This window comes from Anticarsia gemmatalis, chromosome 16, assembly GCF_050436995.1.
Source record: "Anticarsia gemmatalis isolate Benzon Research Colony breed Stoneville strain chromosome 16, ilAntGemm2 primary, whole genome shotgun sequence".
NCBI classification, from domain to species: domain Eukaryota; kingdom Metazoa; phylum Arthropoda; class Insecta; order Lepidoptera; family Erebidae; genus Anticarsia; species Anticarsia gemmatalis.
The window spans coordinates 5,454,746-5,473,965 of NC_134760.1; the positions used below are offsets into that span (position 1 = coordinate 5,454,746).

General features: G+C 35.0%; 3 protein-coding genes across 8 annotated transcripts in view; 2 read left to right on the forward strand and 1 right to left on the reverse strand.

The window, feature by feature from the left end:
- The first annotated feature begins 1,673 nt into the window (after positions 1 to 1,673).
- On the forward strand, positions 1,674 to 4,737 carry LOC142979556 (uncharacterized). 2 transcript variants are annotated; one of them, XM_076124550.1, is made up of 4 exons: positions 1,674 to 1,916; positions 2,847 to 2,981; positions 3,468 to 3,600; positions 4,589 to 4,737. In XM_076124550.1, exons 1-4 carry the CDS (start codon positions 1,787 to 1,789, stop codon positions 4,689 to 4,691), a joined length of 501 nt encoding a protein of 166 aa, XP_075980665.1. In that variant the 5' UTR covers positions 1,674 to 1,786; the 3' UTR covers positions 4,692 to 4,737. The 2 variants fall into 2 exon arrangements, with proteins under 2 accessions (XP_075980665.1, XP_075980666.1); XM_076124551.1 differs by having other exon boundaries at positions 1,674 to 1,826.
- Positions 4,738 to 5,618: 881 nt separating this feature from the next.
- LOC142979558 (iron-sulfur cluster assembly 2 homolog, mitochondrial) lies at positions 5,619 to 7,599 on the reverse strand. The gene is made up of 2 exons (XM_076124553.1): positions 7,198 to 7,599; positions 5,619 to 6,839 (listed from the first exon to the last, which is right to left on the reverse strand). Exons 1-2 carry the CDS (start codon positions 7,449 to 7,451, stop codon positions 6,662 to 6,664), a joined length of 432 nt encoding a protein of 143 aa, XP_075980668.1. The 5' UTR covers positions 7,452 to 7,599; the 3' UTR covers positions 5,619 to 6,661.
- Positions 7,600 to 16,477: 8,878 nt separating this feature from the next.
- spen (spen family transcriptional repressor split ends) overlaps positions 16,478 to 19,220 on the forward strand; it is an 88,191-nt gene continuing 85,448 nt past the window's right edge. For all 5 annotated transcript variants that reach the window (XM_076124518.1, XM_076124519.1, XM_076124521.1 and 2 more), the window contains exon 1: positions 16,478 to 16,839. In XM_076124518.1, the coding sequence (XP_075980633.1) occupies positions 16,757 to 16,839 (83 nt within the window). In that variant the 5' untranslated portion in view covers positions 16,478 to 16,756. The remainder of the gene's footprint in view (positions 16,840 to 19,220) is intronic.

Below are 19,220 nucleotides of genomic sequence, written 5' to 3' on the forward strand. Positions count from 1 at the left end.
GCGAAAATATAGTCTGAATACCGTGAGAACTAACAATGTGACCACTTTAAACGATGCGGAACAATTATTATTTATCATTAGACTATTCGGTTGGAGTGTAGCAAAGGGTGTGCAAGGCGACTAGGACTTAGAAAAATTTTCGAAAATTTTCAAAAATGTTATATATTGTAATTCTTTTGCTTTTATCGTATAGATTGGCTAAAAAATAAGCACTTTTTGCCCCTTGAGTTTTTTTGATCCGACCCACCGTTTGCCGACAAAATGGGTTTGAAGTTCTCTCGTTACTATAGGAAGCTAGACTTAGAAAATTTTTCGACGAAAATTAAAAAGTCTCAAAATGTCGCTGTTTTTGGTTTTTATCGTATAGATTGGCTAAAAATAAACACTTTTTCAAAGTCCCATTTATTTACTTTTCGTCTCTTTTGATATTACAGCATGTCGCCGGAGCCCCGCCTCGCGGGGCTCCTCCTTCTGGGTGGTTTAAAAAAAAATAACCACGAAGGCTGAGGTGGGAGCTTCGCTTCGCTCGCTCCCACCTCAGCCTTCTAACCTAATTAACCTACCCATGTCGGTTTGCCAAAAACTCCGTTTTTGGACTTTCATTTTGATTTTGTCGGCGAACGGTTGATCTGATCAAAAAATTCCAAGGGATAAAAAGTGTTTATTTTTAGCCAATCTATACGATAAAAACCAAAAACAGCAACATTTTGAGACTTTTTAATTTTCGTCGAAAAATTTTCTAAGTCCAGCTTCCTATAGTAACGAGAGAACTTCAAACCCATTTTGTCGGCAAACGGTGGGTCGGATCAAAAAAACTCAAGGGGCAAAAAGTGCTTATTTTTAGCCAATCTATACGATAAAAGCAAAAGAAACACGATTAATGAATAAGTCCTAATCGCCTTGCACACCCTTTGCTACACTCCAACCTACTATTCACATAAGTTGATCAAATTGAACGGAAAGTTACTAATTAGTCATGAATGTGATTTGAGTATGAGTTTGTAATTTTATCATTTACATTTTGTGTAATACTAAACTCTACGACATTCTAATTAAAACCTTTTTTTTAATTTACTCTAGGAACAGTTATGGTAAATACTACAACAAAAACATGCATGCCGACCTAATTGTTTTTGTGCAGAACACATGCATTATCATCAAAATTTCTGTACGAACAACAACATTGTGGCCTGACCCGAGATTCGAACCCGAGACACACTACTATTATTACACGGTAGTCGTATACTAATATACTACCGACCGCGCCACCGGGGCTGTAAGTAAGTAAAGTATTATCTCTATATTAAGTCAAAATTCGACATCTGGGCAAGTTATTAAAATTCAGTAGATACTTACTGTAGGTAGCTAGACTTGCAAGATAGGTCAAAATGGCAATTCTCAATAATTACGTGGTGTTTAGGTTACCGATATTTCAAAGTGCTTTACATTGAATGAGAATGTTAGCTCTCTTCTGCTTTTGAGAATTTTGTTCATAACAGCTGCAGAATTCAACCAAAAATGAAACCAGCTATTAAAATACTGCTTTGTTTAAAATAATTGTAACGATTATTTTGAAGTACCTAACAGTTAGTTTACACTACAATGATACATTACTAGTATCACGTCGTTATCGTTCCGCCTGGGGCAGGGGTCATGAGTGCCTCGGCTCTGCTGCCATCTTGTTAGTCTCTCGTCGGACGTCCTGTGCTTCGCTTGAGTTCTTGTGCGCTGTGCTCTGTGTGCTCTCTCTGTCTTCTCCTCATTTCGAAGTTTATACTGTGATTTCATGGTGCTGTTGGGCACGATCAAACTATCGAACACGTACGGTGTGTGTAAAGGTCCGATAATAAGCGGCCCCAAAATTGAAACTTTCAATAAATTAACGCTTGAGACGATTTTCTTCAATTTGTGCAAAGGTACTTTTATAAATCATTAATAACAGCCGTACATTTACCCTAATTAATTAATTGCTGGGATTTTGCTATATGTACCTAAATTATTAAAATGGTCAGTGTCCTATTTTATAAGTCAACATCACGGATTTTAGCGATAACACAAATTGAAACTGAATATTAATTGGCAGTGTAGCTGTGCAGTGATAATAATTATATATATACTTACCTACTCATTAAATATGGGAGCTTTATTCTTATTAAGGAATGGTCGGGTAAAGTGTCGGTCGGGTATCCTATTTTATAGATGTTACTTTACTAAATAAGGAGGACTTACCTAATAGCATAGATTTTATATTCTATAATTATTTTAAAGTTTACCGACAGAAAAATAAGTACACGATAGATTGTTTGCGCCTAGTCGATACGAGAAATTGTAATTTTACCTACCGCGTAGGTAAAGTGGTATTCTTATACCAAGAGTGCGGGTCTTGACGTATGTATGTAGTTACTTAGAGATTAAGTAGAGTCCATCCAACCGTTGTCTGCAGCTCTGCTCTCCTAAATCTCTCACTGTTTTTATAATTGTTATTTTGTTGAAACAGCAGTTGGTTGCAATGAACATCATTATTGTCTTATATTCTACCTAAGTATTATGACTATTATGTAGGTATTAACTACAAGTAGGTCGATAGCGATACCTAAGCATTGATACTATTGCACAAACTTGCACTTTATGCACTAAGATTCTTAGATGTAGCTGATTAGGTACACCGCGTACGCGTAGACCATACACGGGTGCATATAACCGTACTGATCTAGATGGCTTTGTTTTGAGAAAAACACTATACGTAAACATTATCGGTACCTTAGTGTTTCACTCTGTCAGTTTTTAATAGTTGCAGTATAAGCAAATAAGTTATAGATTCTTACGACTTTTTTATTTCCTTTCAGTCTGTCAAACGGAGGTCATGGCTTCGATTCCGCCATCTGCCTTTTCTGCTCGTCGCATCCGCGAAACTCAACGGGAAATGAAAGTATCCAAAACGAGCAAGACGAATGAATCTACCAAGTTCTTTACAAATACATGTAAGTCTAACATTTATTTTTAATTACATGTAGTTAATAACATCCCCGCTAAACCTAACCGTTTTCAAGTTATTTGGCTTGAAGATTTCTTATTAAGAACGACGATTCTCCTTATTTCTTCAAAAATATGTTTTTACCCCGACTTATTTTACAGACTAACGTTTGTTAATTACTGAGATACTTACATACATACTGTACCTGTACCTATTTATACATAGATATCTACTATAATTACTAAAAGTATTTAGGTCCGGTCCGGCTATTCCTCTTGGTTGGTGTGTATAAACTCTGTGTCCACATTTGGACTGATATTTTCACTTGTGTATCCAACACGATTTTTATATTCCGTAAATAAATTTTAGAGTAGGTATGACTACCTAATACAGATTTCTTACCATCAATTATTGTACCTATAGATACGTACCTATGAGTTATTCGGACCATACCTAATAGCTATGTGTTTATAGGAATTCTATATTGTTTCAGTCATGGAGTTGTCACCGCTGAAGTATAATAGCAAATTAATGAACAGCATCTGGGGTCTTTACAACCGGTACTCGCCTCACAACGTGAAGAACGTCAATGACGCTGCCAAACCTCACAGTGCAGAGTTGCAGCAGTACGTACCACAATATTTTGTTTAAGTATTATTACATTGTCACACCTATGCTATGTTTGTTCTTTCGTCGTATGGTTAGTGGTCAACATAGTGTCAAAGTTGTTCAAGCTGCCCGAAGGACTTTGACATGCCTTAAGTGCTATCTTATTGACAACATCCGCGACTGACTGTTTACGTGCCCTCCGAAGCACGGAGACGCTCAGTTCAAATACAACTATGCGGCCATCAAAATCAAATCATTTATTCATTTAGGTCAAATGCTGACACTTATGATAGTCAATGATACAAAGAGTGAATTTACAGCCAGTTCGGAAGGTAGGGCCAATGAGAAGAGCTGGCAAGAAACTCGAATCCTGGCCACTCTTTTTAATATCCGTCTATGGAATGCTCGCGCCAATGTTGCTTAAGGCGATTAACACACTGCCCCGCACCACGCAGCGTAGCGCGTGAATGCGTGTTCGAACGTTGCTTGTAAGTATCTCCGTTTGTATGGAAAACACGCACAGTCTAACACACAGACAATACATCCACGCGCGTTCATACGGATCACGCGCATACACGCGGAGAAACATGCACCCCCGCGCGTAGGTGCGGGGCGAGACGCAAGGTATGGCACACCGAATCCCGCAGTGCCGCGCGTGATTTTTATCAAGACTATCGTGATGCTCAGTACTGCACGACCACCACAGAGAACAGCGAATAAATGAGAGCCGCCGTGCGTGAATCTACAAAACACAACTACGCGCGTGAGTGCGCAAAAAAACCCGCACGATGATGCAGATCTGCACTCCCGCAGGAACGCGCGTAGGTGCGTCGACACGCAATATGCAGCATGATGCGGGGCAGTGTGTTAATCGCCTAATCCACCGATCATTTACTGTTCGATGAGCGCAACTTTACTTAATTAAAGAACTTGTAGGAGTTATATCACGAGTCAAGACTGCTTAAAGATCTAATAATGAAACCATCATTTTCTTTCTCATTACAGATCAGCTGCCACGTTCAACAATAAGAACGAGCCTATGATCACTCTGCCAGCCGCCAAACTGGACAACGTCTGGGCCGCCATCAACGTGTCTACATCGCACTAATATTATGTTATTATGACAAAAGTTAATAAAAAATAATTAACCTACACAGATTTATACATTTTCTACCAATCATTATGTGTCACTTTCTAATTCCTGTTGCGTTAAAATGTATTTTTTTTATTATAGTGGGTTGTTGAATCACCTACATCTTTATATACTGTGTTTAATTTTATAAGTACAAGTTCCTTCATAGTTCGCCAATACAAACATATCAAAATTTGCCGCGAGGGTATGTTTGTCAGGTTCTAAATTACCACTGTAATGTATTTTAATCATGACTGCCTCTGTGCGGTCAGTAAGGTATCTGACTGCTAATCATGAGATGTCAGGTTGAAAGTATTTATTGGTCTTTACTTATTTAAATTTTAATATTTCTCAAGAGCGACCCAGAGTTTAATAACGTGCCCGGTTTACTGAATGAGCTCGCCTCCTATTACATTAGACTAACATTATTAATGGCGAAATGTGGTTGTAGGTGTTCCATAAAAGTAGGTGTCAGAAGGCGTGTATACTACCACCCAGACTTCAGAAGCAGTTAAGGTATGTTTATTATTAATTATCTTATTTTATTTTCAGTTTTGGTCTAAATTGCATAATTAGGTTTTTGAATAGCTTCAATTTATAAAAATAATTCAGAATATTATGTAAATTGCTTTCGGGCCGATAGACTCATTTGGCTTTGACAAATTTACAATAAGCATGGAGCGATCAGTTGTGCAGTAATGCGCAGCGAGTGGACTGGCGCCGCGGGCCGTCGAACGGGACAACCATGTCAACCGCGGGATCACATTAAAATGTAGACAAAATATAATAAATATTATCTAAATATCGAAAATGGCAAAATGAATGTCGCAAGTCCATTAGATATTGGGGGCAGATTCTATTCTAATATTGTTTGTTTCACACTTGAGGAATGAAAACGTTAAGTCGAGGGCAAGTTTTGTAATTACTTGTGGATCAATTACACACTAAAGTTATGAACAATTTGTAATTAAAATGATGATGCAAGTACATTGGTAGCTGTAAATGGAAAAAGCAAAATCACAAAACACACACAAGAGAAAACAGGATAAAAGAATAATCATCTAAATGTCTGTTATAAATTACATATTATATTTTACATTACCAAATAAACAAATAGTATCTTTGATTTTTTTACATTGCTACTTCTTCATGACAATAACATGTTAGCTCTATTACAAGCACTCTAAAGCAGTACTTACTAACATATAAAAATATATCATTATGCTAAACAGCAATAACATCTATCACAGAAATGACTTCACTATAACTACTTTTAAATAATTCTGGAAAATGAATTCCTTGTACTACATTTCAATGATAAGGAATATGCATAAGAGGAATATTCTTCCTTTTTGGAAGGACACTCTTTCCTGCAGTGAGACAGTAATGGGTGATTTTTTTTATTTTACATAAGACAAAAAACATTTAACCAATCTTTCTGCTTTGACATGACTGTACTTAATATTGGTAAATCTCAGCATTTATAATGTGACGAACCATTTACAGGTAAATAATACAAAACACAATTTAAATTATAATTATATTAAGCCTAGCATAACAACTTGCAGACAGGATTAATTTTGTTATTAACTGTATTCATGAAACTGAAAATTATGTCTTATGCTTATTCCCTATTATTATTTATATGTCAAGCTCCAAAATAATAATAAAACAATAGATTAGTACCTACTCTAATTTGCACTGACTCATGAGTGTGACATAATATTAAAGAATATAGTAATTTAAGTTCTTAGGACCTATTCAGACATCACCGTGCCAGGGTGTTCCAAGCACATTTCAGACAGAAAGTAGGTATGAATGGAATTGAACTTCTACCAATAAATAGTTAATACATAATAATTTAAAGATCTGAACAGGCCTTTACATAGGTAATGTTTAATTAGCAAAATTAATCCATTTTAGTGAAATAAAGTTAAACACGATTTTTAATCTATTTTTATAGAAAAACTTGCACCACATGAACAGCCTAATTCAGCATTTGGATTTTGTACAATTCTGAATGCAGATCTTATCAACTCTGTATGATAATCAACTGTAGATCCTTTGACATACTCCAATGAAGTTTCATCAATTACTACTTTTACTCCATCTTTTTCAAAAATCCTGAAAACAAAACAGTAGGTTCAGAAAGTATCACCTGTGCTAGCATTAACAAATAAATGTGCTAGCATTAAAAAATAATTGTGCTAGCTATAGAAAATAAACTTATAATTGGTTTAAGATAAAAATATAGGTATTATTATCCAAAATTGACTATTAGATAGAAGAATATTCATACTAATACTTGTAACACATTATTTATCAAATAACTTGCAATATGAGAAATCTAGTTTCAATAGAACAGGGTAGAAGTAGACTTTGATTAAAGTTAGGATTTAGTACTTGTGCAAAATGCATAATCATTATCATAATATAAAAGATAGAGAGACTAATAAAACAACATGAATTCGATAACACAAACCTGTCATCGTTTGCCAGTGTACTATCCAAATCAAACTTGTACTGAAAGCCAGAACAGCCGCCGCTTTCTACACAAATTCTCAAGAAGTTTTGGTCACCGTCACAAAGCTGCTTAAGTTTTTGCACACAAGTATCACTTATAGCAATACCTTCGCTAGAATTTGATGCTACAGCCTTTTGAGTGCTATAAACATTATTACTATGTACACAAAAATTGTAGCCAAGCCTGAAAACATGTCTTGACCTTAAAAACATTTTGTAATGAGCAAATAACACAGAGTATTAAGATTCTGAATAACTAATTCCTTTTTTCGCTTTGTATTTTGTTTTACAATAATTAATAGCCACTAGCCAGTTTAATATGTAATACGATGTAATACCTTAGTATAATCTAACAAGTTGTCAAAACTGTCAATGTCAACACATGACAGTTTTGAAGTTTATTGTCTTAGGCAGGGATGTGTCAATCCGATCTGATCTTATCGAGAATTGTTAGAGAACACGCGATTTGCATACACCTATACGTTCCAATTAGGGCATGCAAATATTCGAAAAGTACCTATACTATTTCTTCCGGTAATATTCTAATAATACTAAAATCATAAAAACTAACGCTTATTTAAAATTTTCCTGTTATTAAAATAAATAAAACAAGTGAATGTTTACACCATTAGTGTTAAATTCGATAACTATAACTATTTATAGAAATAAAGCAATTACAAGCGTAGTGCGAGACTGAAATATACCAGATACAAAACAGTATACTAACATTCGTAACGAAGGTTAGTATCATTTAGGAGAATTAAAAGAAGAGAGGTTCCGTACTATCCACATTATTAACAATTACGTTAATATTAGAAGCGTAATATAACGGTGATTCGTGGCTTTTGCCGTCATATTTGAAAAAAAATATTTTTAAATGTTGTCTTAAATAGTCAATAGTCATGCAAATACATATTTGTCGTTATAGCACAAAAGAAATACATAACCTGTAAAAAATCGACTGTCTAACTCTCACGACAGACAGACAGATAGGTTTCAGGTATTATTTATTGTATTAGGTAATTTGGTACAGAACCCTTATAGGACTTTGCAGCAGTTAACTTTTGTTTTACTGAATTATTTGATTTCACTTACACATGCAATTATGTTTTTTAAGCTATAGAAACAGATATGTATCGATAAAGTTGCAAAACATGTCACTTCACTAACATTTCGACAAATAGCGGACATGCGGGCAAATAATCAACTTGTTAGGTACTAGGTACGTCAAAGTCACGTATTGCCAGTATAAAAAACGCGGGAATCACGATTCGTTCACCAAACTGTAACTTCTGGATGAGTAAATAAATAAATATCATTGGACAACTCATACACGGCCATTTGATTCCAAATTAAGCCGAGCTTGTACTTTCAGAAAACTGAAATCGAAGAGCGTGATTATAATAAGATTATAATCGAAGAAAATCCCATTTATGAAACTGCGGCGCAGCTTCCCGCTTAGATTTCATTGGCTTTAGGTATGATACGGTTCCTTTTAGTTGAATACTGATGCAATTACTTCTATAACATTCAATCACCAATGCTCCTACGTTTAGCTATAATAATATTTAAACTTAGTCAAACGAAATTAGGTAGGTACTTATTTGTCGTTGATATTCTTTTCGTTACGTTTTGTTTCCGTTTTCTGTGATAAATAAATGGTGTTATAAGATTCATCTCATGTCAACATTAAAACTAATCGGTAGTAGAGCTATGTGGATTAAGACGTAATCGGTCGTAATCGTAATCACAATCCGCCTAATATTGAGATTGAAAGTTGGGGGCGGTATTGGAAGTCCTCGTGGAAGCTGATGAACCGTAAATCTTTATTTATGAGAGATGAATTATAATTTGATGATTACGATCTCTCACATCACACCACAGGTTGTAGTTAAGTCAAGTGCGAGTTGGAGTCGCAACGAAGGGTTCCGTGCTATTGTTAATAAAAACGGCAAAAAACACGTATGCAGAACAAAAGCGGCATTATAAAATGAAAAACCTAGGTCTAAAATCTTTATACGAACAATGCTAGCCCTTAATAATAATATCTCCCGAACTACCTATTATCTTTCTTTTCGTCGTAGTTTGGGAGCGGCCTTTCTGTGTTTTATTCCACACACCCCGCACGACTTGCTTGTCTAGACTGTTACTACGATAGGATTTTAAAGACTGGTGGTAAGTACCAAATATACCAATCCACTAGTCAATTACTTAAACAGAAAGTAGGTATTGAGTTTATTAGTAATTGTATAAGGAACATATTAGGCAGGAATATTCTATTAAAGTATGTAGGTATGTTGTAGTGGTTGTTTCGCTTTTCACTAACTCGCCTTCTTACTTTTTACACTAAGTTTGAAAGTTTGTATGTCAGTTAGGATCATAAAAACAGAAGATTCTGTTTTCTATGGTTAGGATGGATGATTATTACAAATTATTATATGTAGGTAGGTACATATTATTACAACACAAATTAACGTAAGATCATTTACAATTATTATAGGTAGTTTACGAATTACTATTTGTACGTCCCCCATCGACAGAGTCCCGGACATTTGGAAGGCATGCTTGAAGTCAAAACGTGGAGGCCCTTTTTAGAGTACTTCAATCTTTCAAAAATGTATGGAAGGTTACTTCGATAACTGTCCCTGTGTACCTACACTATAAAATGTACCCAAGGACAATCACAGACTGTGTGGAACTGTGACAAAACTAAAAGGAAAAACTAGTTGGGCTATCGGAATGAGGTGCTTATGTACTGGGAAACTAGGAAACAACGGGAACTATGGCGCCTGCCTTAAGCAATGTCAAAACATGTAAAACTGGCCGGCGGAGACTTGCCAACTCACAAACTCCTTAATCAAGTCGCACGAATAATAACTAGGGGGCAACAGGGACGTGAGCGGCTGAAGGACGAAGAAGCCTTTAGATCATTTGCTCCCTGAGGGTCCGGCATCACTGGCCTACTAGCCACTTACGCTCAGCATCCGTCCTCCGAACAGAGTGGAACCCCTGCTCTTGCGACTCCACTCTGGACGGCCAATGAAGGCAAGCCAGAGGCGGGGGACCGCTTCCTCGTCAGTTATCACTCCGACCAGCCAACTAAGGCAAGCCGGAGATGAGGAAGGGTGACTTCCCCCGGGAGCACTCAGCTAGCGCGGGGTCGCTTATCCCAGTTACCTCGCTTAAATTAAACATAATATTAGCCCGCGGGCTAATTACTATTATTATTGTCATTTTCTACGACATTACTAAATTTAAAAATCTATAAAAAACATATAAAAAATGTGACAAAATCCAACTGTTACTGTGGGTACACCTGTCTACGCAACGAAGTTTGGTGTCAAAACACACGTATCTCCTTCTAAATACATATACATATACCTAGTATTACCTAGTACTTACCTACTCTACAGGGTAGAAAAATAAGATGAGCGATGCAGCGAAACGACTTCAAAATTAAAGATATTGTAATTCACTAAAAGGAACATGCTCATTTTTTATTATTATTACTATATTCAACGATTTTTAATTAATAACAGATTTATACTTACATCCAGGCTCGAAATAAATACTGGTTCTCGTACACATACATTTTTTCTGGGTTAAAACCCGCCACACGTGCCGTTAGGGTTATTATGGTTAGGTGATCACGTTAACCGCTTCCTGGGCCAAAACTGGGAACTAATTAAGCCTGTGAAAAGATAACTAGTATTTGTTACACTTATGTTATTAGGTCCTAAGAGTAGCAAATATTTTGAAAACCGCATCAACATCGGTTTAGCTAAAACAGACTCGCGGAGTAACATAATGATATGTATCTACAGGGTGTGGCGTAAATAATGGATAATCCTTTATCAGCGGATGGGCAACAACTCAACTGATCTAAATATCAAAATTTACCTCTGGCACAAGTATCATAGTTTTTGAGATTTTGGCCATTTTGTGTGTTTTTTAAAAAAGCTATTTACGCTCGTTCTTTTTGATGCTGTGATCACAATTTAAGGCTTTTTTTAAATCCGTTTTTTGCAAATAAATCCTGAATAGATGTGCTATTGAATCTACAATCTGGTTTTGTTATTACTACTTGTTTTTTATTTAAATTATGCATTCAAAGTTGAATTTTATAATCTTTTACAACATTTGTGCAACTTTGAGCACTTGTGGTGAAAAAAAAATGTATGGTGGCTTTACTGCCCACGCCATAAATAATTTCTAAATTTTATTAAGATTCTAAATTGGTATAACATGCAGCATTAATACCGATTATCGTCACAATATTACAAAGAACTTAAATTATTAACACTTTTGCCGGTCGACTAATTTAATTTTTTCACGCTAAGCGCGTTCTAGATTCAATAGCACATCTATTCAGGATTTAATTGCAAAACACGGATTTAAAAAAAGTCTTAATTTGTGATTACAGCACCAAAAAGTACGAGTGTAAATCGCTTTCTTAAACACACATAAGGGCCAAATTTTTTTGCAAATAAATCCTAAATTGATGTGCTATTGAACCTAACATCTTGTTTTGTTATTACTACTTGTCTTTTATTTAAACTATGCATTCAAAGTTAAATTTTATAATTTTACAACACTTTTGTGCAACTTTGAGCACTTGTGTGCTGTGTTGAAAAAAAAAATAAATACAAAACATAAATACTATTCAAATAATAAAGATTAGAAATCTGAAGAAAACTACTCTGTTGACAAAAAAAACATTTTTGTAATACATTATTTCATCAAATTGTAATACATTATTTTGAAATAGACTTGGTAGAAGCAGCACAGTTCCAAGCTTTTTTATCATCTAAACAATCTTTAATAGTGTAATAACCCTATAGACATGAATATTTGAAAGCAAACTTAGCTTAAACGCGCTGATAAAATAAAATTAGTCGACCGGCAAAAGTGTTAATAATTTAAGTTCGTTGTAATATTGTGACGATAATCGGTATTAATGCTGCATGTTATGCCAATTTAGAATCCTAATAAAATATAAAAATTATTTATGGCGTGGGCAGTAAAGCCACCATACATTTTTTTTCACCACAAGACGTGCTCAAAGTTGCACAAAAGTTGTGAAAGATTATACAATTTAACTTTGAATGCATAATTTAAATAAAAAACAAGTAGTAATAACAAAACAAGATTGTAGATTCAATAGCACATTTATTCAGGATTTATTTGCAAAAAACGGATTTAAAAAAAGCCTTAAATTGTGATCACAGCATCAAAAAGAACGAGCGTAAATCGCTTTTTTAAAAAACACACAAAATGGCCAAAATCTCAAAAACTATGATACTTGTGCCAGAGATAATTTTTGATATTTAGATCAGTTGGGTTGTCGCCCATCCGCTGGTAAAGGATTATCCATTATTTACGCCACACCCTGTATATAACTAGAACATTCGGATCTTATCGTAATTTTACATTGAAAATAGGATATAATCGTAGTAATATATACCTACCTACCTCACTCCGTAATAACACTTTCTATAAATCTGTAGTAAAGTTAAGTAAAAATAAAAACTTTTTTTTCAGGTGTAAGCAAAAGTAAGTATTTGGTAGGTATTTTGGCTTTGATTCTCTGTATAAGGTTTTTTATATACTTATCGAAATAGGTACTCGGAACTGTTATTGGCTCATGTTTTTTTTAAACTCTATTATTCTAACGCACTACAAAGAATACGTTAAGTTACTAACAAAAAATACGTTTAAGATATTATATCAGTCTCCTATATTCATTCCTCTCCATCCAAATTAACATAAAAATGGTGCCCACTATATATTTTTATTAGCTCTCTATATACGATAGTCATACCTCAGCATAATTTTATTAATTTTTTAACAGTGTCAAGACTAAGTACAAAAGTGTAAAGTCTCCATCGCCAAAATATGGAGCCCTCTCACGCTAGCTTTACTCCTTGAAGAGTTTTTTACAAAGGCTCTATGGTTAAGTACCTAGGGTAAAGCACCCAGTAGTCAGCCCCCAACCAGTAGTCAGCCTTTACAGGCTTTATATCCATATAATTAGTGTAGAAAATAGTAAAGACCAATAAAATAATCATTAATCGAATCTGTATAATCTTATTGACTAATATGCACAATTACGATTCGATAGCATGGCAGGTTGACGTGTTACACTCATTCTTATGAACTGCCATGAAAGACATGGGCAAAAACGTCGCCATTGCTATTTTTTTGTTAAGGATTCGTGTTTTAGTTTTTGGCATGTTTTTAAATGAATTTGATGCAATATGGAACGAATTGATATTTTATGCTAGTACTTAATAGTTTATCTTCGATAAAATCATGCATTGCAGACGTTTTATTTGTCTTTTGTATTATAAATTAACGTGGCCGACTATTGGGTTTGCAAAATATGAGGTTGATCCAGTACTCGGCCATGAGTGGCTGACTACTGGTTTTTTTGCAATTCTCATATATGTGGTTGAAATTAACAGGGCGAATACTTCTCAACATAACTATTGCGTTGAGCTAAACTCTTCTAAGACAAAAATAGTATTTTACCAGTAGTCGGCCGCATATAAAGTCAGTGAATTTCATGAGGCCGACCATTGGACCTACATATCCCATAGTCGGCCGTCAGTTTTGCTAAATGAAATTGGGTCTTAAATCCTTTCATTAAGGTTCAAATTTGTGGACGGCTATGTTGGCACAAAACTTAGTTACTTGTTTTCGAATAGTATCATATCAAAAAGACCAAAAGATCTGTATAAAGAGGAATAATTGTCATGTGCTATGGTGGCGATCAGAAATGTTATGAAAATCATGGAAACGAGTCGAGTACTTGGCATTTCACACATTATTATGACACTACAAGTCCGAAATCGTTTAATAGTCGCACAAATGCCCCGTACCATACGGGGCTTTGTAAGCTAGACTAAGTGCACTCCCAATAACAAATGACTGCCTTAAGAAACTGGTCACGATATGCTGGAATCAGCTTCCAGTTTCACCGGATGCAGCTGAATAGCAGTGTTTTACATGGAGCAACTGCCTATATGACTTCCACAACCCAGTTACCTGGGCTATACCACGATTACCATATGACTGGTTATCAGATTTTCAAGCTTCTGACTAATGGCAACGATTGCCAGAGATCCTTGAATGCCCGCCGGGACCTACAATTTACCATGCCTTCCGAAACACGAAGGAATTTTGGGAAATGAGAAAAGAAAGGAATGATACCAGTCACTTCTATCATCTACCTTCTATTTCCTAGCCTACCATTGACTTATGTTTCAACACATCAAGAAAGCTAAAATAGTTTTATAGAAGAGAGCATCTTTTGTAGATTGGGGAGAGTTGAAAAACAGAAGGAATAAAGGAACAGAAAATAATTATCGCTGTGAACCGTGTGAAGAAAGATTGACTAGAAAACATTTAGAAATCAATTACCTAAGTGCTAATAACTATAAATTAAAATCTTGAAAACCCCCGATTTCACAATATATTTTTTTATTTCATACTTTTTATAGGTTGGTGGTTAGGTTAAGCCATTCTGACTTTCCCACCACCAGCTTTCTCAGCATGCGAAGCCATTTGAGACCCCGTCCGAGTAAATTTGCAGACATTCGGTTAATCTCCCCACTTTAACCCACTACAACTTTTAAACGGCTCCACCGATTTTCATCAAACATGTCTAAAAACACTCGCACATATGTCACCTTTAATTAAAAAAAAACTAAATTGAAATCACTGCATCCTTTCGGGAGTTATGATGCCATAGACAGACAGACACACAGACAGACACGTCGAACCTTATAACACCCCTCTTTTTGCGTCGGGGGTTAAAAATTAATGGATGCATAAATTGTACTGCATGGTATTATTGCAAATGTGCTTTATTTCCTGGAGATTTCAATAAAAATATATTTAAAATAGAACATTTGTATTGAGTTAGTAAGAGGCTGACTACTGGGTAAGACATGGCTGACTACTGGCGAAATGGGGCTGACTACTGGTAAAAAGTGCCATATTTTGTTTAATGTGGATTTTTTCCATAATAATCTTATAAATATGATATTTTTTTATTTTTTTCTTAAAGTTTAATAAATTACCTTTCATACAATGACTAATGATTTTACATCTAGTAGTAAATGTTAAAAATATGGCTAAATCAAATTGACATTTTCACTAAAAGGCTGACTACTGGGTGGTTTACCCTACCTATTATAGCGAATTTCCCTGTTTATGCCAGTAAAATATCAAATAATAGACCAGTTGTTCTATGTATTGTTATGTTCTAAATTGCTTCCATAATGACAATGTAAATAGGCTCAATATCTTGGCTACGGAAAACTGATTCTGTTGCATAGAAATTTGCAGTGTTATAATTATCGGAAATAATACGAGTCCAGTGTTTATGAAGATATTTTTATCTTACATTGCTTATTTCCATTATATGATGCTTAAGTAGTAACTAAATACAAAAAAAAAATACAGATACGTTACATATTTTAAAGATTTTTAAAATATGCATTGCTTTTTTTGGCTCTGACTCTTAGAACCAATTTGTCCCAAAATCGAGTAATCTGGTTCATAAGAATCCTAATGCACACATAGTTATAGGTCAAACTTGGAACTTTTTTTTTTAAAGGTTTGACTCAACATTTAATACATTACAAAATAATAATTTAGCGGTGAACATTATACTAGATAACTATAGCTTATTATTTAATTAAATAATTAAGAAATAATACTATTTTAAGGTACCTACACAATACCCACATAGCGGCAAATTTTATTTAGTTGCAACACTCGCCTATTTAACACTCAAGTGAGAATGAGAAAGATACCGTTGTAAAGAGCGAGATAGACAGTAAAGTCGGGTGAGCTGGCCTGCGGACCACTATGTCAACACGTTTATAGTTAACGGTTTGAGTCGATTTGTTCAGTACATTTTGTTTTAAAAGAAATTATCCTTATAAATAATTTCAATAATGCGTCTTGTGATAGAATATGGATCATACAATACAAAATTGATTCTACTAGGTACTTATTCACCTTTATCTTCATTTTAATTTGACAAAGGGACTGTTAAAATTTATAGTTAAAATTGTGTAAATATAACTGATTTAATAGGTAGGTTTTCGTGTATTTTGAATCATGCTTTATGTGATTTCTCGGGATAATTTTAACAACTCTGCTGGGAACCCTACTCCACTTTGCGCGGCAGCGGTCAGAAGGCGGAGCTTATCGGCAAACTCGCGTCGAAGCTGACTTCACTGTCAATTCGAGAGCCGCGGAGAGTACGCTCGCGTCTATTACGTGGTGTGTTTATAGTGAAGTGGATTTTGTGATGAGATTAACGAATGTCGTGAAGTGAAAGATAGTGTTGTTTTATCAAAAGTGCAACTTGTGGGCTGTACAATGTTTATGGTTCACTTATAGTGATTAATCAAAATGTGTGGATCACAATTGTGTGCAAAATTGATTTATGCCACGTAGTGACGCGAACGGGTAATGATTCCTAATGTGGAGTTCGAAGCAAGATGGTTAGAGAGACTCGGCATCTGTGGGTTGGAAATTTACCCGATAACATTCGTGAAGATCGAATAAGGGAGCACTTCAAACGGTAATACCAACATCTTTCATTGTTTATTTTCAGCGATCATTGACTTCGTCGACAAAATGACCGGAGGATTGTCATAATATTTCTCCGGTTTTCATAGATAACTTTATGAACATACTTCGGTTTGGTGAATAAGCATAATATTATAATTACTACGGCTATATCATTTGGAATAGTCCCTATTAAAATGACAATGAAAAGCATTTAAATATTTTACGTAATTCCGTTAAATATTGTTAAATAAATATGCGTTAGTAACAAGTAACTATAGCATGTCTGATTTGTTATTATGTACCTATCTAGATGGTAGGTACGCTATAAGGAGTAAGCCTACTTACATAACCTAGGCCTAGGTATATTTATAAAAGTAATTTTTTGCTATGTGTACGATCTTGTTGACAACAATAAGCTACCTTCATATTTTTAAATACCCTTTGACCTTAGTTTATGATTGAAAAGACGTTACGTATAACGACAAATCTTACTCTGGCAGTTTTGTTCACGTAGCTATTGACCTTGTAAATTAACTTCATTATTCATCAACCTACGTTCACTATTTACACATAAATATCAAGACCTTAAGTATTTAAGTTTAAGAAACTCATAACTACTGGCGTCATGATAGTTTTTGCTATGAATTTCCTGATTACTAAGGCACCTACGTGAAAAGAACATGATTAAATTAGATGCCTAGGTATAGGTACGTCTACTTATTATGTTGACGTGTTTGTATCCATATTATTATCTATTTTTAACATCAAGGTTGTTATACCCAGAGGCTTAGGCCGGATATGTATGAAAAACGCCTATGCTTCGTTATTTACCTTCTACCTATGTACGTCTCATGTAATAAAGGGCAAGCCTATCGTCATAAAATAGCTGCCGGCTACTAAGTAGGTAAGCTCTACTTACTGTTGAGAATATCGTAGGTAAAATAATTATTATAGGAATACGTAACTCCTATAACAGATTTAGACTATTAATGGTATTTGGTGCAGTATTTTGTAATCTATCATATGGAATAATTCTTATTTCCTAGAAAAAAAAAAATAGTTTTGAGTGCATAAACAAAACTGCCGATCTCGGCGCCGCCATTTTGTTATTTGTGTGTATTTTATCTTGTGCCCAAAGGTAGTCCTAAATCGTAGTGCATGTTGGTGTTAGAACTTTTTAGGCGTAAGATTATGTAGTTTTCTACCAACCTACTAATAATCGAAATTGCCTAGGTAAGTAGGTACCCTGCTGCCTAGTTAAGTTTAGTGATAATAGATATTAATCATGAAATTAAATAGTACCTAGGTAGGTACCTACCACAAAGTTATTCGAAATTGAATAGGTACCTGTTATGACAACATGTCTACCTAATGTTTACATAAGTACCTATACTCACTGAGTCACTAGCTTTTGCCCGCAACTGCGTCTGCCTGAAAAGATTTCCCGGGGTCAAAAGTATTCTATGTGTTAATCCAGGTTATAAGCTATCAGTGTACCAAAATTCGCCCATTAGTTTTTAAGTGAAAGAGTAACCTACATCCAAAAATATTTGCATTAGGTATAATACCAGTAAGATGGATTATTCAATTTAGATTTCAAGAGAATCGTAGCTGTGATCCACATATTATTTTCGTCTTTTATGGTTACACCAGCGATTGTCCGGGTGGACTTTATCAATTGTCTTGTTTCCACAACGTCCATAGCGTGATGTAATATAACCTATAGCCTGAATCAATAAATTGGTTATTCCACAAAACGACTTTCTAATTTCTGAGATAAGCGCGTTTAAATAAACAAAATCTTAATTCGTGCGGCACGACTAGTTTGTAAATAACTAAATAAAAATACCCTTATTATTAAAAGTAGTGATAGTTAAAAGGTTGAAGCATGCACCTCCAACGCAAGTTATCGGAGGGTTCGTACCCACTGCAACACCAATGTCTTTTCGAAGATATGTTTAATAGAAATAATTATCACTTGTTCCAACGGTGTAAGAAAACATAATGATGCCACCATGCACCCGAGAGTTCTTTGAACAGTACTTGAAGGTATGCAAAGTCTTGGCCTTTCTGGTGGACTTAAGGGTTAAACCTGTTCTCCTACTTGTAAACTCATTCCGGGAGGGAGACCCTTGCCCAGCACTGGGACATTCGTCCACGTGGTTTGTGTCTTAAGAAAGAATTTTCATACAATCTTTCATCCCCTTATCCCCTTGGGGGTAGAATTTACCAAAATCCTTTCTTAGCTACTTGCATGCTATATTTCAACCCAACCCGTCTAGTGGTTTGGGCTGTGCGTTGATAGATCACAATGTCAGTTGACTTGTAACTTACTCAGTAATATGAGTATGATTTTTTTAAATATTTGTCGTTTTATCGACATCAGAAATA

What these genes read in the sequence shown, in the direction of transcription:
- LOC142979556 (XM_076124550.1), top strand. Translation starts at nt 1,787, where the DNA reads ATGGTGCTGTTGGGCACGATCAAACTATCGAACACGTACGGTGTGTGT. An exon ending in TTTCTTCAATTTGTGCAAAG is followed by an intron (nt 1,917 to 2,846) that starts GTACTTTTATAA and finishes ATTTCCTTTCAG; the next exon opens with TCTGTCAAACGGAGGTCATG. An exon ending in CACAGTGCAGAGTTGCAGCA is followed by an intron (nt 3,601 to 4,588) that starts GTACGTACCACA and finishes TTCTCATTACAG; the next exon opens with ATCAGCTGCCACGTTCAACA.
- LOC142979558 (XM_076124553.1), bottom strand. Translation starts at nt 7,451, where the DNA reads ATGTTTTTAAGGTCAAGACATGTTTTCAGGCTTGGCTACAATTTTTGT. An exon ending in ACACTGGCAAACGATGACAG is followed by an intron (nt 6,840 to 7,197) that starts GTTTGTGTTATC and finishes TTTTGTTTTCAG; the next exon opens with GATTTTTGAAAAAGATGGAG.